The sequence below is a fragment of the Gadus morhua genome, chromosome 6 (assembly GCF_902167405.1).
Source record: "Gadus morhua chromosome 6, gadMor3.0, whole genome shotgun sequence".
Lineage (NCBI taxonomy): Eukaryota > Metazoa > Chordata > Actinopteri > Gadiformes > Gadidae > Gadus > Gadus morhua.
Genome location: NC_044053.1, coordinates 4,494,117 through 4,522,061, shown reverse-complemented (window position 1 = coordinate 4,522,061; position 27,945 = coordinate 4,494,117). Strand labels below are relative to the sequence as shown.

At 40.6% G+C, this 27,945-nt stretch overlaps 3 protein-coding genes and 1 long non-coding RNA gene across 5 annotated transcripts in view; 3 read left to right on the top strand and 1 right to left on the bottom strand.

Annotated features, from left to right (window-relative positions):
• LOC115546161 (sialic acid-binding Ig-like lectin 14) overlaps window positions 1–14,101 on the top strand; it is a 38,015-nt gene extending 23,914 nt beyond the window's left edge. Inside the window, exons 3-7 of the mRNA XM_030359854.1 lie at window positions 6,631–6,894; window positions 12,396–12,519; window positions 12,863–12,962; window positions 13,101–13,193; window positions 13,302–14,101. Coding sequence (XP_030215714.1) covers window positions 6,631–6,894; window positions 12,396–12,519; window positions 12,863–12,962; window positions 13,101–13,193; window positions 13,302–13,457 — 737 coding nt within the window. The 3' untranslated portion in view covers window positions 13,458–14,101. The remainder of the gene's footprint in view (window positions 1–6,630; window positions 6,895–12,395; window positions 12,520–12,862; window positions 12,963–13,100; window positions 13,194–13,301) is intronic.
• LOC115546167 (uncharacterized) lies at window positions 2,529–4,931 on the top strand. The gene is made up of 3 exons (XR_003977204.1): window positions 2,529–2,555; window positions 2,669–2,728; window positions 4,875–4,931. It is a non-coding gene; the product is annotated as an uncharacterized LOC115546167 (long non-coding RNA).
• Window positions 14,102–17,470: 3,369 nt separating the features above from the next.
• On the top strand, window positions 17,471–19,742 carry LOC115546165 (zymogen granule membrane protein 16). Of its 2 annotated transcripts, XM_030359861.1 has the most exons (6): window positions 17,471–17,641; window positions 17,747–17,799; window positions 18,270–18,393; window positions 18,738–18,837; window positions 18,977–19,069; window positions 19,178–19,742. In XM_030359861.1, exons 2-6 carry the CDS (start codon window positions 17,748–17,750, stop codon window positions 19,313–19,315), a joined length of 507 nt encoding a protein of 168 aa, XP_030215721.1. In that variant the 5' UTR covers window positions 17,471–17,641; window position 17,747; the 3' UTR covers window positions 19,316–19,742. The 2 variants fall into 2 exon arrangements, with proteins under 2 accessions (XP_030215721.1, XP_030215720.1); XM_030359860.1 differs by having other exon boundaries at window positions 17,471–17,799.
• A 136-nt stretch (window positions 19,743–19,878) lies between these two features.
• Window positions 19,879–27,945, bottom strand: part of cmtm8b (CKLF-like MARVEL transmembrane domain containing 8b) — a 25,746-nt gene continuing 17,679 nt past the window's right edge. The window contains exons 3-6 of the mRNA XM_030359223.1: window positions 23,756–23,986; window positions 21,361–21,534; window positions 20,959–21,078; window positions 19,879–20,390 (exon numbers count right to left, since the gene is read on the bottom strand). Of these exons, the coding sequence (XP_030215083.1) occupies window positions 20,304–20,390; window positions 20,959–21,078; window positions 21,361–21,534; window positions 23,756–23,986 (612 nt within the window). The 3' untranslated portion in view covers window positions 19,879–20,303. The remainder of the gene's footprint in view (window positions 20,391–20,958; window positions 21,079–21,360; window positions 21,535–23,755; window positions 23,987–27,945) is intronic.

Below are 27,945 nucleotides of genomic sequence, written 5' to 3'. Positions count from 1 at the left end.
CAATATAAATATATTATAAAATCATTTATATTATTTTCACATGTATGGAATAATCTTCATGACAAATGATTATTTTATTATTATTCCGTCATTAAAATGATAATAACATTTTGTAATCTTTGTGATACTTGGTCTGTTGCATTTTTTGTGTCTTCACTTTAAAGATTTGGAAGTGTGGTTAGAGTTGTCCAAATGACAACAACAACCATGTCCAAGCCAAGCAATAAAGTAGGCTACAATAAACAATAAAACACATTGCTACACATTCTGGACAACATCGGGCCCCACCAGCGGACACATGATGGTGTTTTGTTCCCCCAACGGAGCCTTAAAGGCAGCGCTGCCTGGAAGGTCCTATCCCCTAACCTTAACAAGCGCTGCCTTGAAGGTCCCATTCGGGGCACTTGTTACCTCTCCATGTCGCACTTAAAAGAATAGTTGGGCTCATAATTTAAATGGGGGGTCTGAAGGAAAAGGAAGGAACGTCATTCTGTGATGAGAATTTTCTTTTTGCTTCAAAGACACTGTTTCCCCTTATTCGAGCGACTTTATAAACACCAAAATGAGTTGTTCACATCATTGTGCACTTTCACATTTTAGCCAAAGAAAGGAGGATGCCTTACTGCTTTCATCTTTACTAACATTTAAGAAAAAATTAGACTGGAGAAAATGCAATGTGCCGCTACCATACAGTCTTACCATACAGCTGCATATAGTTTAAAATATTTTAAACACTGAAATATGTCTAAAAATGATATTTTAATGATTGTCCTTAAAAAAATTGTGCATATGAATTATATCTTTGCAAAACACTATAAAGGGCCTCATGTTTGAATAGTGGTTTACTAATAAACATTGCCTTGCCTAACTAAAGGATGACTCTGCTCTCGATGCCTCATTCCACTAATTCTCTACAAAAACAATTGTATCTACGGTACTTAACACATTCTACACATGGAGTTATCTGTGCAGCACGTTCATGCGGCCAATTTAAGTCATAATTAAATATCCTCAGAGCTTAAAGCTATGGTTTTTGCTGTCTTTGGTTTTGTGTTGTGTATGTCTCATGTTTTATTTCCTTTGACGTCACATTAAATGTCATGTGTAGACAATCATTAATATAAAAATTGGATCACAAGAAAGGCAAGGACAAAATGTGTCACTTTGTCAATATAAATATATTATAAAATCATATATGATTTTCAAATTTGTGGAAAAATAGAATAATGACAAATTATTATTCTATGATAATCTGCCATGAAAATTATAATAACATTTGAATAATCTTCATGGTCTATTGCTTTATTGTATCTGTATTTGAAGGAATTCGTGCTGCGGGGAGAGAGTCAATAAAAGGATTTGAAAGTGTGGATAGAGTTGCCAAAATGACAACAACAACCATGTCCAAGCAATAAAGTTGGGTAATAATAATAATAAAGTAGGCTACAATAAACAATAAAACACATGGCTTAATTTTCTTATAGTTTAGAAGCCCAAGATAGTTTCAGTGATGTTAATAATCAGCCGAGGTGCGAAGTCTGATGTAGTCTCAGGGGATTGACCTCTATTAAAAAATCGTACGTTTTTAAAGTAGAATATTTTCAAAAGTATAAAACATTTAAATTAGAAAATTAATAGCGAACTATTCTAAGGTAACATACCCGTTTAAAGTGGAATGGAGTCTCAAGGTTAAACATTGTGGAAGAAGTTAGGTCCCAAGGTTTGTAGAGAAATGGTAACCACTTTGTTCCACAGGACCCAGTCCGACGTAAGCCGGGCCGATGGAGAAAGCCCAGTAGAGCAGGGGTCTCCAAACTTATTCACTGCGACACCCAAGTCTCCCCAGGACCCAAATGAACAAGAATTCATCATAAATGTTCACAACGCCTCCAATTATGAACTGCTGATAAAGAACACAACAAACAAGGAATTTAAAATGCATATAAAATGTTTTCATTTCATTAAAATGCACATCACAGCAATGTGCAGTGTCATGTTACCTTTCTCATCACTTCCTTACGAACTTCAACTGTGAACTTCAAAACTGAGCAGTGACCTTTCTTCATGAAACGTAAACTCATATAACAGAGGCATCGTCGCAGCAGACCCTGGCTCTTCTTGTTTGAGTAAATAAGAGGATTATAATAAGAAGAAGTTGAGCTTGGAACAGTTCTTGTGCCGATAAATATGACGTTGAGTGATAAACTCACATGATTGCGTATAGGCTCAGTTCCATCATTGACATCATCCATAGTTAACTTCCAAAGGAAAGTATGTAACATTGCAGTCTATAGTTATAGGCACTTGTCATTGGCAGACAGTTACTACATCCCTGGTCCTTCGAATTCTTACATTTATTTCCTGGTTTACTTTTGTTGTTCCCGTGGAAAAATCTAAAACATTTTCGAAGTGGAAAAATGCTTATGCTTTTGCGTTTCATTTATGAATGCTGATAAGATAACAATGGTTGTAAAATAAGCTAGCTATTTAAGTTCCCCCCACAGGTGAGGCAATAACCCAAAAGCTTTGAAACATCACACAGATCCCATCAACAGGTATGGCTGTGATCTTCAACATGTATGGTTGTGATCGTTTAAAATGTTGCAGACTTTATTTGCCCCGTTGTTGATAGGAGGAAGTTTTTGTTTAACAGCTCACTGTTCTTCAGGATCTAGGATGCTCTCTATCCTTTTGTTCGCTGCGGCTTGGGTTGCCTGCCTGGCAAAACGTAAGTAATCGATCCTTCCTGCTGTTTCATTACACTTTACCAATATATTTATCGGTTTTGTGAAAGCTTTCTCTGGAGGAAAGCTAGTCGGTACTCAATGCTACTTAACTTTGACTGGATGTCTGACTGTCTTCCTTTAGCCATTTTTTCATGGGTCAGAGTTTCAAGGTGTAGCAACTATGTTGCGAGACAACCTATTGTTTTCGTACAAATTCTTATTGGGTGTCAAGCAACTATGTTGCGAGACAACCTATTGTTTTTGTATGAATTCCTATTATTATTATTACGCTGCCATGGGATTCTATGGCAGCCCATAGAACCGCTTGGTGAAAAGTTGTGAAATTTGGCACACTGGTTCAGGACCATGTTCAGGACAGCCCCATTAGCCCATTAAGCCAAAGTCAGGTCGCTAGCCCAACAGCTCTGGCGCCACCAACGGGTCAAAGTTGGACATGCACTCATGTTTATAACTTTCGACTCATTCATCCAATATTCACAAACCAGGTATCATTGGATTCCTTGAACCAAGCCCAGTTCAACGCACCCTATGACGTCATTGCGCCATGACGGATATTTCCGCCATCTTGGTTTATGTCAAAAACCTTCAAAATGGTACTACTATCACAAATCTAGTCCAATCATTTCGAAACTTGGCACACATGATCTTCCGGCCGTGCTTGATGCAAAACATCTGATACACTTTTCAAATTCAAAACCATTTGCCCGCTAAAGCCAATCAAATTTGGCGGCGAAGCCGCCAAACAGGAAGTGAGCCGATTTCTCAGCAGCCCTTTGACATATCATAACCAACCTTGGTAAATAGACCCAAGACCCCATCACGGTGACACTGAATCCATTTGGTGACCTTTGACCTCTAGGGGGCGCTGTTATTAATGTCGATGTGTTTTGACTCCTCTCTCTTCCCATGAGTATATTTAAAACTTATTTTCAATGTCTGGTGATATTATCAGACCTCCCCGTATAGGTAGTATATTATTTCTTGCAGAAATATCCGCGACAGCCAATGATATTCGACCGCGAAGCTGCCAAACTGGAAACACGCCAATATCTCAGCAGCCCTTTGACATATCATAACCAAACTTGATACATAGACCCATAACATCATCAAGGGGACACTCAATGAATTTGGTGACCATTGACCTCTAGGGGGCGCTATAATGAATGAAGACGTGTTTTAACTCCTCTCTCTTCACATGAGTACATTTCAAACTTATTTTCAATGTCTGATGATACTGTCAGACCACCCCATTTGGCTGATAAATTATATCTCATGGCAACATCAGAACTTGGCCACCATGTTGAAAGTTGTCAAAATCAGTTGTAAATTTCCACAGGCCACAAATTATTTCCAATCTTCATGGAACTTGGCATATATGATCTTCAGACCAAGCTGAACAAATGTATCAAACAGCTTTCTCAAATTCAAAAACGTTTGGCTGTGACAGCCAATCAAACTTGACGGCGCTCATTAATGGGTAGACACTGCACTCGTGTGGCGAAAAGCGGTACTTAATGTCTAATGCAACAATGACTATATTCACCATTCCGCCCACCTACAATATAAACTGCAATTCCCACTGGATTAGATGCTTCACGAACCACCTCCAGAACGGATGCTTGTTTACATTGTGTCTCTTTTAAGGATATTGTTCAGAATACCCCTATGTGTTTGTGACATTTGTTCTGTCAGGCAGACTGTATTGCGCCCTTACCATAGGTGGGGTCCTTTTCCCATTTGGTAAAAATTGATGCGTACTCGCATAATGCTCATCCCACCGGCTGTCGGTATTGCCGATTACCGAGACGGTCGTCATGTAGCCCCCTGGCCGATTACGTCCGTCCGGCAGAATTAGTTTACCGAGTCCCATTTTGCTTGACACCCACATTGCTGCTCGCAGCTATATTTATCATTGTTCTACTTTGAATATTGGTATTATATGATTGGAAATTATTTTAATCAGTCATGGAAAGAGTGGAAGATTTACTGGTATTTTGAAATAGACATTTCTTTAGCAGTTTACAATGTCTTACTATAATTAGTGTAGTACACTGAATACCCAAAGTATATTACGATATTAAGTGTAGCACTGAAGTTAATGTGATTTTTGTATTTCTCCTGATGAAGTTCTGGATGAGAAGATGACTGGATCCTGGAGACTATTTGTGCTCTGTAGTCTCCTGCAAGGTAAACATCTCAACCCTCTCTGATGTTACATTTGATAGCTACCATATTAATACCTGTAGCACTGAGGTTCTCTCTGTAGTACACTCTCTAATACCTTTGATGCTCTATTTTTACTCTCTGTAGTACTCTAATAATACTTGCTCTGTTAATGCATATATTACTCTCATAATACCTGTAGTACTCTCTGTGGTCCTCTGTTAATACCTATAGTACTCTCTTACTACCTGTAGTGCCCTCTGTAGTACTCTTTTAATACCTATTGTACTCTCCTAATACCTGTAGTACCCTCTGTAGTCCTCTGTTAATACCTGGAGTATTCACTGTGATCCTCTGTTAATACCGGTAGTTCTCTTTGTTGTCCTCTCTCATTACCGGACGTACTCTGCTAATACTCTTTAAATACTCATTGATTATTTAACCTTTAGATTTTAAACTTCGAATTTTGAAATGTACCATCCAAATCAAACACAATAAATGATAATAATAATAATAATAATAATAATAATAATGATTATTATAATAATAACTGATAACTTAGCAACTAATATTACTAATTAATTATAATCGTAGGATATATTATCTTGTTTTGTTAGGAAATGCAATGTTGCATTTAAATATTTTGTCAGTTTGTGCATCGATTGAGCCTTTGAATTTTTCAACCTCTTGTTTTAAAGGTGCTGGGTGCAACGCTGCAGAATTGGAGGCCCTAGTGCCAGCAAGTGTTACGACACTCATTGGATCCTGTGTTACCGTTCCTTGTTCCTTCACCGTGCCGGACAATCATAAAGTCAATGTACATCCTGGATGTATACCAACATGGAAAAAAGATCAAATAACTATCAGTGCTACAACATTCAGGGGAAATCTAACAGCGTACAACTGTACTACAACATTCAATAACGTACTTGAAGACAATGTTCAATATTATTTTAGAATTGACTGTGGAAATCCATTAAAATATACTTTTAAAGAAAACCCAGTGACCATCCATATCAAGGGTAAGTGTAATATGTGTCCTTCTGAAACAAACATGTCTCTAAGTCCTATTGGTCTTACTGTGGTTCAGATGATGCTGAATGCTGGTAATGCTTGGGACTCCATAGTAACTGCTCTAAATTGGTTTGGTACCCAGGGCTCCCTGATGCACCTCGTTTGACCACCCCCAAGGAGCCGGTGGTGGAGGGGACTCCTGTGGAGCTGGGGTGCTCTGCCCCGTCCTACTGTGACACCCACCCCCCCACTGTGACGTGGACCCCCGCCCTGGGGCTCAGCACCCAGCTCCAGCAGGACGATACCGTGACCTCCACTCTGACCTTCAACGCCTCCCACCTCCACCATGGAAACAATGTCTCCTGCACTGCGGCCTACTACATACCATCTGGGAACAAAACTGTGACGTCTACAAGATACCAACTCAGTATCTTATGTGAGTCAATGTACTACCTTTTCAATGAAAAGTACATTTGATTATTTGTTTACTTTTTTATATTGATCTTCTCTGTAATATACCTTTTTTTCCTTGATCTTAGAAGACAAAGCAGTGGGTTGATAAACAAGAACTTTTGATGCTTCTCCTGTTTTTCATTTCATTTACTCTATTTTATTGTATTCGGAACAGTTTTGTTAAATTCACAACATCTGACCAACATGACACCGGAGCTGAGGGCTAGGCTCTGATTGGTGGGTTCTCTCTCAGTTGCCCCCAGGAACACCTCTGCTGTCGGCAGCCCGTGTCTTCCAGCCAGAGTGGGAGGCTGCCTCAACCTGAGCTGCACCAGTCATGCTAACCCTGCTGTCAGCGAGGTCACCTGGTACCGAATACACGGAGAACACATCCTTAAGATCGGGACTGGATCATCTCTGTCCATCCAGCTGTGGAACGCCAATTACGTTTTCTTCTGTGAGGCCAGGAATGAAATTGGCAAGGAAAAGTCTGATGTCTACAAGATCAACCTTCAAGGTAAGTTTATTCAAAACAGGAAACCACCCTGAGCTTGGTGATGTATCTAAAGGTTTCTTCGATCTAAGACAGAAGACAAAGCAGTGTGTTGATCAATTATTCAAAGTAATATTGACTCAAAGCCAGTGAGCAAATGAAAAGGTTATTTTATTCAAACCTAAATATGTTTCTTAGGTACTCATTTCAGTTTTTGTTCTGCTTTTTTGTTGACTCTTACTGCTTATTGTGAGATCAACATTCAAAGTTAGATTGACTAAAAGACAGGAACAAGTCTGAGTTTAGTGATGTAGTGATGGGCAGACAATCACCATGTTTTATCTTTTATTTTACTATTTATATCTGTATCTAAACCCCTCAAGGATTGAGCATGTCCAATTAATTCTCATAAGCAGGCTTATTGGGTGTCAAGCAACTATGTTGCGAGACAACCTATTGTTTTTGTATGAATTCCTATTATTACGCTGCCATGGGAGTCTATGGCAGCCCATAGAACCGCTTGGTGAAAAGTTGCACAATTTTGCACACTGTTTCAGGACAGCCCCATTAGCCCAACAAGCCCATTTCAGGTCGCTAACCCAACAGCTCTAGCGCCACCAACAGGTCAAAGTTGCACATGCATTCATGTTTATAACTTTTGACCCATTCATCCAATATTCACAAACCAGGTATCATTAGATTCCTTGAACCAAGCCGAGTTCAACGCACCATATAACGTCATTTTGCGCCATGATTGATTTTCCGTCATCTTGGTTTATGTCAAAAACCTTCAAAATGCTACTACTATCACAAATCTTGTCCAATCATCTCGAAACTAGGCACACATGATCTTCCGGCCATGCTTGATACAAAACATCTGATAGACTTTTCAAATTCAAAACCGTTTGCCCGCTACAGCCAATCAAATTTGACCGCCAAGTCGCCAAGCAAGAAGTAAGCCCATATCTCAGCTGCCCTTTGACATATCATAACCAACCTTGGTACATAGACCCATGACCCCATCATGGTGACACTGAATGAAGTTGGTGACCTTTGACCTCTAGGGGCGCTTTTATTAATGTTGATGTGTTTTTACTCCTCTCTCTTCACATGAGTATATTTAAAACTTATTTTCAATGTCTGATGATACTATCAGACCTCCCCATATAGCTAGTATATATTATTTCTTTCAGAAATACCCGCGACAGCCAATGATATTCGACCGCGAAGCCGCCAAACCGGAAACACGCCAATATCTCAGCAGTCCTTTGACATATCATAACCAAACTTGATACATAGACCCAGTGGTGGGTAGAGTACTGAAAATCTATACTCAAGTAAAAGTAAAATTACCTCCTTCAAAATCTACTTTAGTAAAAGTAAATATTCCAATTTGAAAACCTACTTGAGTAAGAGTAAAAAAGTACTTGGTTTTAAAGTTACTCAAATTACAAGTTACATTACATTTTTGTATTGGAGTGCTTGGATCAGTGAAAAAGACATAACGTGTTAGAATCAGTAGCGTGCGGTGCCCCTTCATTTCGGTGTGGCAGAAACTACTGGCGTGTGACCACACCCACAATTTATATAGATTTTTTACATATATATTTTGAGTTACATTAAAACGTGTTAACTAAACTAATTGTGAGTAAGAATTAAAAATAAACTAATAGCCTAATGTTACTGCACGCTTTTGAAGTGCCTTCCGCAACACTGGTCATATGATGTCCCTTATAGGGAAGTTATTTCTTCCCTATTTTATTTTAACAACAGGCTTTGCGAGCGCATTGCAAATACATGAAAAGTAGAAATACAAGTCATCAATCAAGCAGACCTTCGATTTGGAACTTGGCCCGACGATGTGTGCAAATCTCTTAATAACAACACTTTTGAAATCAGATATTTCTCAATAACAGCTGTTTAAATCAGGTATGAAATCAGGTATGCAATTTGAATACCTGCTGAAATAAATAAATAAATAGTCTTCAATGCCGAAAGATATAGGCGGAGTAATCGATTTTAAACAACAACAGTCCTAGAACATGACCATGGGGCAGACTACTTTACGACCATATGGGCGTCTTATAGTGCTGATTGCAATTCTTATTGCAGCCTGCAGGGTTATGCGAGAAACATACGGAGGGACGCGGTTGTTGAACTCCGCCGCCCCACATTGCATCATACGTTAAACTCAACTAGAATCGCCACCGTCAATTTGATATCAACAGATAATAGTCGGAAAGCCTACATAAACTATAGAGAGTTAATGTGACAATCACATCATTAAAAATAAACTTGGAGCAATGATTTACTGAGGAACTATCTTTTTTGGGAGCATGCTTTTGCAGGGAGTTCGCCGCCCCACCTGCCCATATGGACGGCACGCGGCTGCGTGAGTGAGTGAGGGAGAGAAAGAGATGCACTCCTAAAACATTTCTTCACAAGTTGTACAACAAATGCAATATGTACAACAAAAAATGTAATTTAATTTCAAACAAATTTGCATTAAGCTGTGCATGTGACAAAAGGCAAGAGCTTTGTAGGAACACAACCAATTAAACACAAACGAGACTGACTTGGTTGGCTGATTGACAATGACAACGACAATGACGAACAAGTTTGTGAGTGGTCTGCAGAATACAGTGTAACATAGTTTCTTTAGAATTATATGAACTATAGCCTACGTGGACCGTAACTCCGCACCCCCTGGCGAAAATATCTTCCTGCGCGTCTGCATCCATGCGTTTCTAGTCCTCAGTGCCAACGTAACGGTCGACTCACTCAACCCTAACCTAGGGAAAGCGCGTCGCTAACGTGTACGCTTGTATTACAGTCAACGAAGATAATGTTTTTATCAAAATACTAATTTTAATGAAAGCACAATGGAAAATGTAATTGAGTACAGAGTAGAATTCTAAATCAAATATTTACTCGAGTAAGAGTAAAATTACAGACTTAAAAAAGGAACGTGAAAAGTGTTCGTCACCCGAAAAATTTACTTTTTTACTCATTTGCGTTACTTGTAATGCGTTACTACCCACCACTGCATAGAACCATAACATCATCATGGGGACACTCAATGAATTTGGTGACCATTGGCCTCTAGGGGGCGCTATAATTAATGAAGACGTGTTTTAACTCCTCTCTCTTCACATGAGTACATTTCAAACTTATTTTCAATGTCTGATGATACTGTCAGACCTCCCCATATCGCCTATAAATTATTTCTCATGGCAACATCAGAACTTGGCCACCATGTTGAAAGTTGTCAAAATCAGTTGTAAATTTCCACAGGCCACAAATTATATCCAATCTTCATGGAACTTGGCATATATGATCTTCAGACCAAGTTGAACAAATGCATTAAACAGCTTTCTCATATTCAAAAACGTTTGGCCGTGACAGCCAGGGGCGTTTCTAGGTTTCTGAAACATCCAGGGCTTAGCCCAAGAGGGAATAGGACAGTGCGCGTGCGGCAAATTTTGTTGTATACTTTATTGCGCATGCATTTTTTTGCATAATGCTTTACCAAAATAAACAAAATAGGCAGGTAATTATAGCTTTGAATAGCTACCTGACTGCTGCTTATCCCCAGACATCTAAAGTTCCATTCAAGTTATTTCAGAGTAAAATTAATACAAGTGAGACAGACCTTACATTACCTATATCAGGTGTGTCAAACTCATTTTCACAAAGGGCCACTCTATGATGAAATGATAATCATACTAAGGGCCGACATGGAGTTTGCTGACATGCTTTCTTTTTAATACAAAAAGTAAAAACAACATATCTATGGATATATTGTATACAACCTGCGTACAGGGTCATATGGGCTAGGTTTCATTTCAACATTTTGGGGGACAAATTATAGGTGGGGGGTATGGGGGTGCTCTCCCAGAAATGTTTGAGCGTCAAACACTTAATTTCCTGCATTCTGGTGGATTTTTATTCATCTATCTGTGCCTTTTCTGCATAATTTTATAGTGGAAATATTTTTTTTTCTGTGAAGGAAAAGACAACATTCAGTGTTCCTAAAGAAATAACTATTATGGAATATAATGCAGTAAGGCTCTCAGGCATCCTGGATTTTTCAAAACTTTCTGCAAATTGAAAACATATCACATGTTTTGGGTATTTATTTTTTAGAGAATCATGAATCAGCACCCGTGTTAACTATTTATGACACTTAACATTGGTAATGAAATGACAGCCATCATTGGAATTGAAAAGGGCAGCAGCTAGTTAGCTAGCTAAATTGTAACTTAAGGCAAAAGTTGGAAACAAATCAGGTTAGCATTCATCCTTAGACACTTGACACAATCAGTCATCAATATTGGCATGCTATTTAGCCTCATAGATTGGCCTATTTACAGACCACAAAAAACTGATATATTTTCTTCAATGCAAGTTCATAAATACATGGCTTATAATCTTGAGCAGCAGAACAGAAATTCCTAGCAGTAAGCTACGCAAGAGTCCTAACAAATGGGGGCATGTGCGACGTGTGGATATAGCACAGGCTCTGCATGCAGCAAAAAAAAAAAAAAAAAAAAAAAATTATATATATATTTTTTCTTTTTTTAACAAAAAAGATTCGGGGCTAATCAAATTAGATCCGGGGCTTTAGCCCCGAATAAAACAGCCCAGTGACGCCACTGGTGACAGCCAATCAAACTTGACGGCGCTCATTAATGGTTAGACGCTGCACTCGTGTGGCGACAAGCGGTACTTAATGTATAATGCAACAATGACTATATTTACCATTCCGCCCACGTACAATATAAACTGCAATTCCCACTGGATTAGATGCTTCATGAACCACCTCCAGAACGGATGCTTGTTTACATTGTGTCTCTTTTAGAGATATTGTTCCGAATACCCCTATGTATTTGTGACATTTGTTCTGTCAGGCAGACTGTATTGCGCCCTTACCTCTAGGTGGGGCCCATTCCCATTTGGTAAAATAATGCTCATCCCACCGGCTGTCGGTATTGCCAATTTCCGAGACGGTCGTCATGTAGCCCCCTGGCCGATTACGTCCATCTGGCAGAATTAGTTTACCGAGTCCCATTATGCTTGACACCCACATTGCTGCTCGCAGCTATATTTATTATTATCATTTTATTTTTTATTATTGTTATTACTAACTCTGTTACAGACCACTTTGCTCGTGTACGTGAACACTCTCCTACTTCACTGTGTGTCGGCCACGTCTCTTTTGAAAGCTTTCCCTTTGAGCTGGCTATTAGCCAGTACCCTGGTCCATACCGATGACTGGTTGGACTGGATATCCTTGCCATTGGTCATGAATCAGCTGATGAGATTCTCAGATACAAATTCTAGATGGAAGGAAGAACTGCAATAATTTGTGTTGTTTTATTAGTTGTTCATTTTTTTTCCCTGTTTGGCTACACTGTTTCTTTGAAGTTACAATAACATTGACCTGTCGGTGCAAGTACTTATGTCACATATATTATACTGAAGCTATGCTAAGCTATATAGTGTCCTTCTCTCATTATCTTCAGCCAATGAGTACCTCTCATACTCACCAGCCCTTGGATCAGGTGGAGGAACTCCCTTCGTGACCTCAGGAGAAGGAAGCATCACAGGCGTGAAAGTCTGGGAGCAGCCTGGTAATCACATTACCGGGTAAGACTTACTGTACCTCTCAGTCTGACTACATCTATGCTGGATGACCACAGAGAGCAGCTTGTCGGGCAAAATGGAGGCATGTCAGTTTGATCCTCTGCTCCTCCTGGTCAAGAAATTGTACTCTAGACTTGATCAAGACTGTTAACCTTAGTTTTGGAAACCCCCTCCCCTTTTTATTGTGATTAATATAATTTTGGAGTTAAAACTTGAATGATTATTGTTATCATTATTTTACAACATAATAGATTCGTAAAGTGTGTGTTTGTGTGTGGGTGTCCCTTTGCATGCTTATTTTATGCTGTTAAACTTTTGACACAGTTTCCCCATGTTGTTCTTCTAGTTTCCAGTTGCGTTACGGCACCAGGTGGGACCGTCTAATTGGTCGCGCTGTCCACGCCCCACTGAGATTGGACCTATTTGAAGGAGAGACAATTACTCAGGTTAAAATGCGTCTCTACTATGTCCTTGTCAATCATTGTCCTGCGAACCATTTGTACATTTTTCATAAAGGCCTTATCACTGTACTTTACACAACTGTTTTACTATTATAACAATGCATAACAATGTTAATATTACAGGTGTCTGGAAAATACCACACATCCAACTACATCTATCAGTTGATTTTTGGGACAAGCAGAGGGCGATCTCTCATCGCAGGCCAGCCAGTTGAGGTTCTCTTTCATTAATTTATTTCTCTGTTCATTCTTATCCTTTTACTATTGACTTATTGATATTTTATTTATGTCTGAATGGCTTCCTATTTTTTTCTGTTTTTGCAGAATTCCTTCAATTTGTACCCCGAGCATGCGGAGGCGGAGCTTCGGCTGTTGAGTGGGCGGTTCGATAGCGCTGGGATCACATCGCTGGGAGCCCATTGGGGGTTAGCCCCGGATGGGGCTAACCCCCAATGGGCTCAGTACTTCTTAACCAAATGACCAAAGGAAATAGTACTTCTTAACCAAATGCTTAAAAGTACATCTGACTTTTGAGTTCTGAAGATTTCCTATTAAGCAATGGAACACAATAAGCATAATCAGATCTTTGTGTCTGTGGTGTGATTGGAATCAAAACCGGGATGAGTTATAAGGTAGGTGTGTTTAGACCACTTCACTTATGTTGGTAGTAATGGTTGAGGCTTCATTCCTAGGTTGCAAACTAAATCCTAACTACTAGTAATTGTATCTACACACTAGTCTCTAAATTGAACTCAAGGCTTATTAAAGTTACCAAAAGTTTGATCAAATATTTTGTTGTCTTCAAGAAATCCCGACAATCGAATCATCGAGATCATTCTCCCAGAACATATTGTACACCTCCAAATTAAAACCATCCCTGGCCGAACAGCAAACCTTTGCCTTCAGGGGTCAATCCTTGATACATGTGAGATCTGCCTCAACACTTTATTCTTTTAAATCATGGCTCAATTAAATATCCACAGAAGCTTGAGATGTTAAAACTACTAAGGAATTGTTGCTGACTTTGGTTTTGTGTTAGTATGTGTCTGGTGTTTTGTTTTCTCTGACGTCATATTAAATGTCATGTGTGGAAAATCAATAAAAAAATAATGGCATCTCAAAAATGTAAGGCTTAAAAGACTCAAAAGCACTGGAAACAAATAAATCCGACCTATGACCTTTTGCTCATAACAGTGACCTTCCATGAGGCATTACACCTTCTCTCCATCTCGCCTATATTCACACCGGGCTAGACATCACCCGACAAGATGGACGCCATTACTCACCACATCACAACGCGAAGTAGTCGGAGTCTCAGGGAATGGGCGGTCCACCATTTGTAAAATCGTAAGTTTTAAAAGTAGAATATTTTCAAAAGTATATAACATTTAAATTAGAAAAGTAATAGTTATCGATTCCATGGTAACATACACGTTTAAAAAGTGGAATGGAGTCTCTAGGTCAAACATTGTGGAAGAAGTTAGGTTCCCAAAGTTTGTAGAGAAATGGTTACCACTATGTTCCACAGGACCCAGTCCGACGTGAGCCGGGCCGATGGAGAAAGCCCAGTAGAGCAGGGGTCTCCAAAGTTATTCACTGCGACACCCAAGTCTCCCCAGGACCCAAATGAACAAGAATTCATCATAAATGTTCACAACGCCTCCATTTATGAACTGCTGATAAAGAACACAACAAACAAGGAATTTAAAATGCATATGAAATGTTTTTATTTCATTAAAATGCACATCACAGCAATGTGAGTGTAAAGTGTCCGTTACTCACCACTTCCTTACGAACTTGCACTATGAACTTGAAAACTGATCAGTGACCTTTCTTCATGAATCGTAAACCCATATAACAGAGGCATCAGCGCAGCACACCATGGCTCTTCTTGTTTGTGGAAGTAAGAAGATATGTTCTTCTCTTGAAGCAAAGTTAAGCTTGTAACAGTACTTGTAGTACTGTTGAGCTTGGAACAGTACAACAAAATTGCGTATTGGCACAGTTTCATCGTTGACATTTTCCATCATTGTAAATTTCAAAAGGACAGTATGTAATATTGCAGTCTGTGGTTATAGGCACTTGTCATTGGCAGACAGTTACTACATCCATGTTCCTTCAAATATTACATTTATTTCCTTGTTTACTTTTGTTGTTCCGTTGAACAATCTGAAAAAGAAATCTGTGAAAAATAACGTGTGTAATTGTGTTAAATTTATGAATGCTGATAAGATAACAACTGTTGTAAAAAAAAAGCTAGCTATTTAGGTTCCCCCCACAGGTGAGGCAATAACCCAAAAGCTTTGAAACATCTCCATCCACAGGTCTGACTGTGATCTTCAACATGTATGGTTGTGGTCTTTTAAAATGTGTAGTTGCATACATTATTTGCCCTGATGTGTGTAGATGCATTATTCCTTTGCAGCGGAGTTCATAAATTATGAATTCAAGTGTTGTCAATAAATGAAAGATGGAGATTTATGTGGTTGTATGTAGTTATTATTAAAGTAACAGGGAGCTGTTAAACTAAACCTTTTTGTGGACGTTGTCTACTGCGGCCCGCGCCAAATTTAGGGTCGTTGGCCTGTTTTTATTGGATCAAGTAAAATGCATAACGATTCTCTGTGAATTAGTTTTCCTGTTTAAATTAGAAGAACTTTCTTTTTTTGCTACACTGTCTCTTCAGCTCAGATACTGTGCACCTCCTGAGATCAGAATCCTGAGATTAAATCAGAATTCTGAGAATAAAGTCAGAATTCTGACATGAATCTCAGAAGTCTGAGAATAAAGTCAGAATTCTAACATCGAAGTCAGAATTCTGAGATTAAAGTCAGAATTATGGGTAGGCTACCGGTAACAAACGAAAGATTTAGAGTCACTTTAATCCTATTCTGAGATTAAAGTCACTATTCTGACTTCAATCCCAGAGTTCTGACTTTAAACTCAGAACTCCAAATAAATACACATGTGGCCCTTATCCTTTTTCTCCTGAACTGTGTTTGAGATGCGTGCTAATCTTAAAACACGGCCACCGCAGGTTTTGCTGCATTCCATTCCATTTCCAGGACTGATGTCGGGGACTTTCCTTGTGGGCGGGCATTTCGGTAAAACACGTCGAAGGGTTGGGGAACTCCGCCTCCTCTTGCCAGTCAGGAAATGATGTTGTTTCTCTCAACACAACAATGCAGGACTACACAAATGTGAAGTATTTTTTACTATGCAATACCATCTTAAACCAAAGTACAACATAAGGACTTCTCTCCCACCCAGGGCCACTTCAGCAGTCTTATTTTAGGGAGAATCTTTTGCAGGCAGGTGTATTCAGAACAGCAGTCCGGCCACAGAGCTCGCATTAGAGTGTCAAGTGTGGACGTCAGGGTGCACTCACACTAGGCCATCTGGCCGTGTGGCCGTTTTCACACCTAACCGTGCTCAAATGGCCCCATTGTTCTCTGGCCTGCACTCACACTAGGCCATCTGGCCGTGGCCGTTGGCCGTCGCAGCTGTGGCCTGGCCACGGAAGGCTCTTGTACATACGTCATCACGTCGTAACACGTCATCACCAAGCGTCCGCTGCATGGACCATAATAAAGTCTGCCGCCAGTTAGAGTTTTAACAACAATGGATTACAACACAGAGAACACACCAACAGTTGAACCGCTTGACGCGATGTTTACCGTTTAATGGGAAAGAAGGCTCGTCGCCTTTATTATGTCCATGGTCGTCGCATGGACTATACGTCATCCAGCTCAGGTTGCGTAGCCGTGCGTGTGCACGTGTCGGCTCATTAGCATCTGTACCGTAGCGGCCCGTGCCGTAGCAGCACACCTCTCCCAAGTGGCCAAATTGGCCTGGCCTGGCCAGACTGGCCACACTCACACTGGCAGATTTGAGCACGGTTAGGTGCTAAAACGGCCACGGCCAGATGGCCTAGAGTTAGTACATGTTCCAATCTAGTGCATCCGATCACGAAACCGCCGGTTCAACCGAGGTCATCTGGTTTTTACTACAATTCCGGTTGACGCTTCACAAATGCTCATTCCCCATTATAATAAACAAATAAAATGATGCCACATTTAAAATATGCACCCTTTATTAAGTTATATTAATTACTGTATCAATGAACTCAAGATACAATAAGTGCTGGTTATTATTTAGCAATGACTTTATTTCAATAATAACTACATCCAACCACAAAATTCTCCATTTATCATTTATTGAATACACTTGAATTCATAATTGAAACGTTATATTACACTCTTATTGTTATAAAAGTGATTACTGGTGGGATTTGGTTTGTGTCTGTGTTGTTAATATACTTAACCTCACAACCCACTCCAGGGGACCTAGCTTACCACTCAGTTTTCCAATTCATAGTGCAAGGTCGTAATAAAATTGTGAGAAACGCAAGTTTGTTTGCGAGTTTATGTGGGTACTGGGGCTACTGCAGTAACGGATGGCCAACAAAACCACCCAGCACAACTCTGGAAGAGAGAGGAGGTGCTGATTGAGAAGTATGCTGCTATTTTTGTAGAGGAAAAGCGGGTGCATTTTATCTATCAGTCATCAAAGAATGCTGAAATGATAACAGCATTGTTTGGAAAGTATATTTAAGTTCGACCCACAGGTTATGCGGTAACCAAAGGCTTCGAAGCAGCTCACAGGTACGGCTGTGATCTTTTACAATTTGTAGTTGCATACTTTATTTGCCCTGACGTTGATACTAATGAGAAGGTTTTAGTTTAACAGCTCACTGTTCTTTAATCTAGGATGCTCTCTGTCCTGTTGTTTGCGGCGGCTTGGGTTGCCTGCCTGGCAAAACGTAAGTTATCGATCCTTCCTGCTGTTTCAGTACACTTTACCAATATGTTTATCGTTTTTGTGAAAGCTTTCACTGGAGGAAAGCAAGTCGGTACTTCATGCTACTTTACTTTGACGGGATGTCTGATAGTCTTCCTCTAGCCATTTGTTCATGGCTCAGAGTTTCAAGGTGTTGGAACTGGAGCTGGCTTTTAGCCAGTACCCTGGTCCATACCTATGACTGGTTGGACTGTATAGTCTTGCAATTGGTCATGAATCAGCTGATGAGATTCTCAGATACAAATTCCAGATGGAAGGAAGAACTGCAATAATTTGTGTTGTTTTATTAGTTGTTCATTTTTTTTCCACGTTTGGCTACACTGTTTCTTTGAAATTACAATTACATTGACCTGTCGGTGCAAGTAGTTATGTCATATCTATTATACTGAAGCTATGCTAAGCTATATATTGTCCTTCTCTCATTATCTTCAGCCAATGAGTACTACTCATACTCTCCAGCCATTGGATCCGGTCGTGGAACTCCCTACGTGACCTCAGGAGAAGGAAGCATCACAGGCGTGAAAGTCTGGGAGCACCCTGGACATTACATTGCTGGGTAAGACATACTGTACCTCTCAGTCTGACTACATCTACGCTAGATGACCACAGAGAGCAGCTTGTCTGGCAAAATGGAGGCAGGGTCAGTTTGATCCTCTGCTCCTCCTGGTCAAGAAATTTGACTCTAGACTTGAGCAAGACTGTTAACCTTATTTTAGGAAACCCCCTCCCCTTTTATTGTGATTAACATGATTTTTGTAGTTAAAACTTGAATGATTATTGTTATTATTATTTTACAACATAATAGATTTGTAAAGTGTGTATTTGTGCGTGGGCGTCCTTTTGCGTGCTTATTTTATGCTGTTAATCTTTTGACACAGTTTCCCCATGTTGTTCTTCTAGTTTCCAGTTGCGTTACGGCACCAGGTGGGACCGTCTAATTGGTCGCGCTGTCCACGCCCCACTGAGATTGGACCTATTTGAAGGAGAGACAATTACTCAGGTTAAAATGCGTCTATACTATGTTCTTGTCAATCATTGTCCTGCACACCATTTGTATTTTTTTTCATATAGGCCTTATCACTGTACTTTACACAACCGTTTTACTATCATAACAATGCATAACAATGTTAATATTACAGGTGTCTGGAAAATACCACACATCCCACTACATCTATCAGTTGATTTTTGGGACAAGCAGAGGACGTTCTCTCATCGTAGGCCAGCCAGTTCTGGTTCTCTTTCATTCATTTATTTCTCCGTTCATTCTTATCTTTTTTGTATTGACTTATTGATATTTTACCTCTGTCTGAATTGCTTCCTATTTTTTTCTGTTTTTGCAGAAGTCCTTCAATTTGTACCCCGAGCATGAAGAGGCGGAGCTTCGGATTTTGAGTGGGCGGTTCGATGGCAGTGGGATAACATCACTGGGAGCCCATTGGGGGTTAGCCCCCGAGGGTTATGGAAATAATACTTCCTAACCAAATGCTTAAAAGTACATCTGACTTTTGAGTTCTGAAGATTTCCTATTAAGCAATAGAACACAATAAGCATAATCAGATCTTTGTTTCTGTGGTGTGATTGGAATCAAAACCGGGATGAGTTATTTGGTGGGTGTGGTTAGACCACTTCACTTATGTGTGTAGTAATGGTTGAGGCTTCATTCCTATGTTGCAAACTAAATCCTAACTACTAGTAATTGTATCTACACACTAGTCTCTAAATTGAACTCAAGGCTTATTAAAGTTACCAAAAGTTTGATCAAATATTTTGTTGTCTTGGCCAAACGGGAACCTTTGCCTTCAGGGGTCAATCCTTGATACATGGGAGATCTGCCTCAACACTTTATTCTTTTAAATCATGGCTAAATTAAATATCCAAAGAAGCTTGAGATGTTAAAACTACTCAGGAATTGTTGCTGACTTTTGTTTTGTGTTAGTGTGTCTGGTGTTTTTTTTTTTTTTTATGTCATATTAAATGTCATGTGTGGAAAATCAATAAAATAATAAAGGCATCTCAAAAATGTAAGGCTTAAAAGACTAAATTTAACAGTTTTAATCTACATGAATTTATTCAAAAAGTATGTTGTTGTTTTTTTACAATTTTGTAACAGTCTGTCAGTTGGTCTATTGCCTTTTTGTGGCTTTATTTGAAGGATTTCAAGGTGTGGAGAGAGTTGTCCAAATGACAGCAACAACCATCTCCAAGCTGAGCAATACATTAGACTACACTAAACACACGAACACACACACAGCCACACTGCAATCTGATAGCCCAGAAGCCCAAGATAGTTTCATCGTGCAGGTGTATGTGAAGGACCATCTGTTGTTTCATATGAATTACATTAAATACAAATATCGTTTAATTTCCAAACTGTCATGACATGATAACTATATCTTGATAGTCAGTGCGGGATGGTGGTGTTGGTTCCAAACCCTCATTGAGTCTCCCAGGGTGACAGACCCAGGGCTACTGCTCCTCTCCGCCGGCTCTCCAGACCCTGTAGCCGAGCCAGCTACTTCCTGCATAGCACAGTGTCGTCAGGAACGCAAAGAGCTGAAAGCAGCGGGGAGGGGAAGGGATAGACATTACGGTTAAGTGGAAACGCCTATTGAGATGACACAAGGCATTTATTGGATATTTACATATTGTATATATATATATATATATATCCCAGGATGCATAGCGGTTCCCATTAGGACTGGTTTGTTATGCAACTACACTGTCAAACACATGTCGGCGTGTTTATGTTTATGCGACACATAGGCTACACGTCACTTTGCGTGGATATCGCTACTACATAGCGATTAGGAGAATGATTCCCTACCAACTCACTAACGGGCAAACGAACCATCGAAACGAACTAATGATGCTGCGGCCAGCGGGGGCTTGACCGAGGGAACGGGGATGCAGCCACAGGTGTGAGAAATACTTCCGGTGAGTTGGCCCACCGAATGTGATTTTGTGTTAATGAAGCCTATATGACAACATTACATTTTGCCTGTTAAGGTGGGGTAGTGGATTTAAAGGCATAATCTGCAAAAATGACTGAAATTACGTGAAAATACTGTTAAAGTCTTTACCAATACTTTGTAAAGTCCCAACAGAAGACAATAGTTCCTACCGCAGATGATGCCCAGCAATTGTAGTTGTGGCGCCCCCTGGTGGCTCTGCTGACTGACGCCGTGCTTACTGCTGCGTTCACCAGATACAGCACAGTGGCACTACCATTAAAACACACAGACTAGAAGGAGGATAAAGCATACATACGATTATTAAAACATAGACTGTGTGTGTGTGTGTGTGTGTGTGTGTGTGTGTGTGTGTGTGTGTGTGTGTGTGTGTGTGTGTGTGTGTGTGTGTGTGTGTCCGCAAATGCACCTCCTCTGTAAAGCATAACAGTTCATATGTATATTTTTTGTACATATAATTGAACCAGAAAGGCTTTTGCATGTTTTACGGTGACCCTGTTAAAGTTGCTGCCATTTTGTCAGTACTTTCACGGCTTTGTCTTTAGCTTGGTTACCACTTTGTTCCACGGGACCCATGTAGCCCTGACGTGAGCCCGGCTGAGGAAGACGATGAAGAGGCCGATGGTGAGAACCCAGCAGAGGATGGCCACAAACATCACCCAGCCCAACGCAGGAACGCTGGAGTACTCCGTCCCACCGATCAGAACCCAGACCAGAAGACCGCCCGTCTGGAAGAGAAGGGCAGAGGTGGTTCCCGAGGGCTGGATGGCCTACAGGTGCTGTAGGCATGACTTGAGGGCTATTACTTGAGACTAATTTATCAGGTATTAAGTATGTCCTATATAAGTGAGTAAAAATGCAGCCTGTGAATATTGTTTGTTTCCAGTTTACTGCCCCTGTCCATTTCATGGTTCAGATTTTAAAATGCACTTCACACTATCATATTCCACAGTTGTCTGCTGTGCCACTCAACTGTTAAAGGGAAAACTATTTCTTGAATAGAGAAATATATAATAAATAGCTTCGGTGATTTCCTATTTCCACGACAACACTCCCTTCCTGCCCCGCCACAAAACAATTCTCCCTTGTTTGGTTTCAGACAGGAAAAGGTTTTTCTGGCCCAAATCCATTTGATTGCAGTCGAGTCGACATGACTGGGTTTGGAATTTAAAATTCCGTAAAAAAAAGTTTCATACTTTACATAAAAGGAAACGCATACAAGATACCCACTTGCTGGTTGTATTTACAAGGCTACGTTAGACATCAGGCTTGGTACTTTGTGTCATTGAATCGTCGTTGTTAGAATCATTTGCACTTGCAGCTTGAAAGAGGTTACAGAAAGACCAAAAACACTCCCAGAAAGTTCAAGACCGCCCGTGATAAAGACTATGTGAAAATGGCATTCTTTCTCTCATGAAGTGTTCAAAATAGCATGTTTAACCTTAAGATGGCAGCTAACAAAAGCAGACGATTGTATTGTTCATCTTTCATTCATAGCAATTAAATTAATCCTTTATCCACTTAGAGAACATAGGTTGAGATTTAAATCTCCTTTGCAAGAATGACCTGGCCAAGAGGTGTGTGTATTGGTGGTTATAGCAACCATCCGATAGCAATGCTTAAAGCACCTAGCTTGCGGTATATGTATATCTTTTAAAGGATTTTACTTGTGTTCCTCGCAAAGGCATTAGACAGTGCATGATATAGGAAAACAAAGCTCTATCTAAATAGAATGTGTCAATGCAACATCTCCAGGGTCTGATAACTGGTATCTTGGGGTTGTACCTTTCCTACCAAATCTCAGCCTGTAGCTCACTGGGGAAAGGAAGGGCATGTTGAGGCAGAGGGAGGAAGAGGTCCTGCAGATGGCTTTGTGTTTGGTAAACTTCCTGATTTGATCAAAAACAGTGGGATGTGCAGGGATGTGATAATAGGAACTGTGTTCTGTTTACATAAATGTGCATCCATCTCTATTGGCTGCTGCATGTGAACAGCAAGAAGACCATTTATATTGGAACGTTGAAACCACTAAAGTTATATTTCACGAGTTTCTTTTACTTAAAAAAGGGCATCGATACAATGGTATTCGATAGTTAATCCTGCCCTTTGTGTTACGTTTTTACTAGAGCCATCACTATTCGATTTTGTCCCCGTTTTCTCTACAGACAAATTGAATGGGTTTCACAGATGCACTCACACTCATACTCTCATACTCATACTCTCATACTCACACTCACACTACTCACACGCTTATTCTCAAACTCATACTCTCATACTCATACTCACACTACTTACACTCATTCTCTCATATACTCATACTTTCATACTCATACAAACACTCACTCCTAGTCACACTCTCTCATACTTATACTCTCATACTTATACTCTCATTCTTAGACTTACTCAATCTCACTCCTACTAGCACTACTCACTCTCATTCTCTCCTACTTATACTTGTTCTCTTATACTCACACTCACTCACACTACTCACAGTCATTCTGTCATACTCATACTCTCATACTCATACTCACACTACTCAGTCATTCTCTCATACTTATACTCATACTCAAACTACTCACAGTCATTCTGTCATACTTATACTCACACTCTCATGCTCACACTACTCACAGTCATTTTGTCATACTCATACTCACACCATACTCACACTCACACTACTCACAGCCATTCTGTCGTACTCACACTCTCATACTCATGCTCGCACTACTCACAGCCATTCTGTCATACTTATACTCACACCCTCATACTCATACTCACACTACTCACAGCCATTCTGTCATACTTATACTCACACCCTCATACTCATACTCACACTACTCACAGTCATTCTGTCATACTTATACTCACACTCTCATGCTCACACTACTCACAGTCATTCTGTCATACTCATACTCACACTCTCCTGCTCACACTCTACACACTCCTACCTACCATCTCGGCCAGGAGCAGCAGTCCTTTGGGGCTGGCCGCCAGGTGCTGATCGAAGGCCAGGGTGGAGGACATGGAGGGGTAGTTGTCCGGTGGTGAGGGGCCCGGGGACCGACCGGGGACGGCCACAGCGGCGCCCTCCATGCTAGGTGTGCAGAGGGTCTCTGTCGGGGCGCGGGGCGGCTCCTCCAGCAGAGGAAGCCCTCGCTTCCAGGGCTCGGCTCGTCCGTCGTCCTGCCAGGGAGGGGCTTATGGGAGGGACGGTGTACCCAGGAAACAGGCTGCTCCTTCTGGAGAGGGGGGCCTTGATGAGGAGAGTATCCATGGGGATATGTTTACACGTTTACCGTACTTATGGACCAGGGTCAAAAGAACGGAATAGGTGTTCTATTTCGACCCTCTCCCTTTTGATTTCGGTCTCTCGGTGGCTTGTAGCTTTAATTTAGTTTCATATTTAATTAGATAACATGTTTTTTACATTAGTATTCACAGTTCAAGGCTGCAAGAGCAACCTTCTGTGACTGAAAGTGATTGATGTTGTGGATAGATTTGCGTGTGTGTGTTTGTGTGTGTGTGTGTTGGAGTGTGTGTGTGTGTGTGTGTGTGTGTGTGTGTGTGTGTGTGTGTGTGTGTGTGTGTGTGTGTGTGTGTGTGTGTGTGTGTGTGTGTGTGTATGTGTGTGTGCCTGTACACGCCCTTGTTTCTGTGTATGAAAACGTCTCTCAGCGTGCGATTAAAAAGCTTTTCGATTGATAATTTTGACTTTAATTAATCAAGCGTTTTCATTAATAAGGCTTTCTAATATTTAAATGTTGTCATGTGTCGGTGAAACAAATGGATGCGATCGTTCCAAAGTGACTCAAAAGGTCAAACTTCACATCTCCATGTGGGAAATTTAATCATGTTCAGTATCAGATTAATAAAACGGACCAAAACCGAGAGAACGCATATGATTATAGTGACCAACAGGGGGCAGCAGATACACACTGTCTCGCACTCAGTCCCCTCCACGTGAGCTATAAGGTGCATCCTGTATGGGCTCCATTGTTTATTAATGGTCAAGCAATGTCAATACAGTGGAGCGGGAGCGCTCACCAGAGCATTTCTCTCCGAGCCAATAGATTTCCTATATGTGCTGCTGCCTAATGGCTATAAATGACACAGCGCAACCAGGGCTTATTTGATCTTAAGAGGAACCTATACACTCAACTACTTTTAGACCCTTTTGTCCAGGTTGAAATCCATGAGGAAGCACAACGTGATGAGAAGACCATGTTACTTCCTGGTACTGTGATGTAAGCGTTTATGTGAAAACACAGTTTTACATCCATCCATTCAAAAGAGAGGTCAGAAAACAATCAGTCTCCACGCCACGGCAATGAGTTGGATGGATAGATGGATGGATGGAAGTAGGGATGGATAGATAGATAAACAGTGCATTACAAAAGCGTTATAGGCCTATATTTTTTCCTTTAGATGGCAGCAAACCCACAGATATAGGCCACTCCCCAGTCTTCCTATAAGGTCACCGCAGTATGGCGATCATATATGCCTTTACCTTTACCTTACCTTCCCATAATATAGCCCAAAAGCTTGACCCATGATTCAATAATTGGACCATGCAGGAAATATGTGATCATTTATCTTCTGTTTGACTCAGCAGTCTGGCAGAGACCTACTTGGCATAGGGCCGTTCCCCGGACCTGAACACTGGGTTGCCAGATTGCAAACCGAACGCTGCAATCAGTTGAAGTATTTGGTTGCTGCTTGCAATGTTCGCCGTCGGATCACCCGGAATACTTGTGTGTATTTGTTATTGTGCTCGCTGGACATTGCTTGGTTAACAATACGTTGGCCTTGAGCTATATGGATAGGATAGATGGACCGGTGTTGTGTGTGCGTGTTTTACACAGGATGGTTTCCTGTGTAAAAGACCATTGATGGCTACTGTGCTGACAATATTACCACTAAGAATACTGACCTGTTTTTATGTCAACGCTATCAAACAGCAACTTATGACGCCTCCTCTGATATAGGACTGCTCCGATTAGAAGTTAAAGTGGTCATAAAAATATGAGAATCCACCATCTTGAACACACTACATGGTACCCAACAAATATTTTAACGGGCTCTTTTCTTTCTATTATTTACTTGTAAACTTCTAACTTTTCCAAGATTTAATTACATTTTTACATTCATTTGTGTGTGTGTGTGTGTGTGTATGTATTCCATTTTTTTTTAACATAGAAGACCTATTATAAATGTGCCTAGCCGTTAATGATGCGCACATCGCAAAGTCAATACTATTTAGCAATCCTATCCTGTCTGTGTCTATGTTGATTCTGTGGTTTTAATCCAGTTCATCACGTGGGGCTATCATTTGATCCTATTGCTAAATGAATGCGGTTTAACACAAAACCAAATGTAAATTAATGAATGACAATAATCTGTAGGGTTAACTGAAAGAAAAAAAGCAATTCTTTTTCAGCATTGTCGACGATTGAATGCACTGTAGTCGGGTGGATTCAACACAAACGTAATTTACAAGACTGTTAAGAAGCATTCAAATCTTAATCTTAAAAGTAGTTTATTCATTTCTGCCCTTTTTTCTCTCCCTTCTCATTTCATTGATTTAGTTTAATTCAAGGGAATTGAAGCTAACAAGGCTACGCTTCGCTAGCCAAGATGGATGGAAGTGTTCGACTGTGTGGTCCGCAGCGATCGAGAACAATTAGCTTCCTTTCGGTTGATCCTTTCAGAGTGTGCCTGAAGAGTCACATCTTAAAAGTTAATCAATTAAAAAATAGATTGATGAAATTTTCTTCTCCTCAGCTTGGATATGGTCGTGGCGGGAGGTCAAGGTCTTCAGCAGAAATCGATGAAGCAATGAGAGAAAGGAGTACGAGGGAGACGGCATGCTTTTCCATTATTTTCATTTTTGTTGTTTTCCGTGCTTGAAATGAAACCCGGGCTGATTCAATTGACAACCGTAGATTTATCGAGAACAGAATACATAGAAAATGTCGAGGTACTCTTCAAGCAGTACCTTCTTAAAGCGATGATTCTCCCAACTGCCACGCCTACTCATATTTATCTAAAACATCAATTTGTTCTGCTCATGCTGTCCCTTTGCAACAGGCTAGACAAGAGAGTGTGAGCTAGTACCACATAAGAGTCATATTCTTCAGAATGAATGCACCCTGAGTACTCGATCACATTCACATGGTGTGTCTCTCTGAAGCTGTTCATCCTGCCTTCCATCTGCAACACACTGACCCTATGTCTGGCTGGTTGTCATGGCGTCGCATGACCGAACCCTATCCAAACTAATAGTGTGCATGAAGAAGATTACTTAAAGGGCAAGGAGTAGAAGTGACCGAACGCTTGCATTTTCTCTCTCTCTCTCTCTCTCTCTCTCTCTCTCTCTCTCTCTCTCTCTCTCTCTCTCTCTCTCTCTCTCTCTCTCTCTCTCTCTCGCTCACACACTAACAAACACGTGCTCTCTCCCTCACTCTCTCCCTAAATCTCTTTCTCTCTGTCTCTCTCTGTCTGTGTCTTTTCCTCTCTCTCTCTCTCTCTCTCTCTCTCTCTCTCTCTCTCTCTCTCTCTCTCTCTCTCTCTCTCTCTCTCTCTCTCTCTCTCTCTCTCTCTCTCTCTCTCTCTCTCTCTCTCTCTCTCTCTCTCTCTCTCTCTCTCCTCTGCTGTTTTATCATGGAGCCTTTATATTTCCCATCGCTCTCTAACACAAAGCCTCACCACTGTCAGCTGCTCTACTCCTGGGCACAAACACACACACGTACACACGCACGTACGTATACCCCCAGATACACAGCTGTACCCACCACTACTAGCCACTTACTCTGCATGGAGATGCAAAAAACACCAAACTTCTAACACACGAAACTCAACACACACACACACACCCACACACACACACACACACACACACACACACACACACACACACACACACACACACACACACACACACACACACACACACACACACACACACACACACACACACACACACACACACACACACTGATGCATGGCTGCCAGCACAGATGTTACTAAGTAATTGGCCAGCGTGGCTTCCTGCTGTGGAAGATTATTTTTTTAATCCACACACACACACACACACACACACACACATGCAATCACTCAAATACATACTAGAACCACACACACAC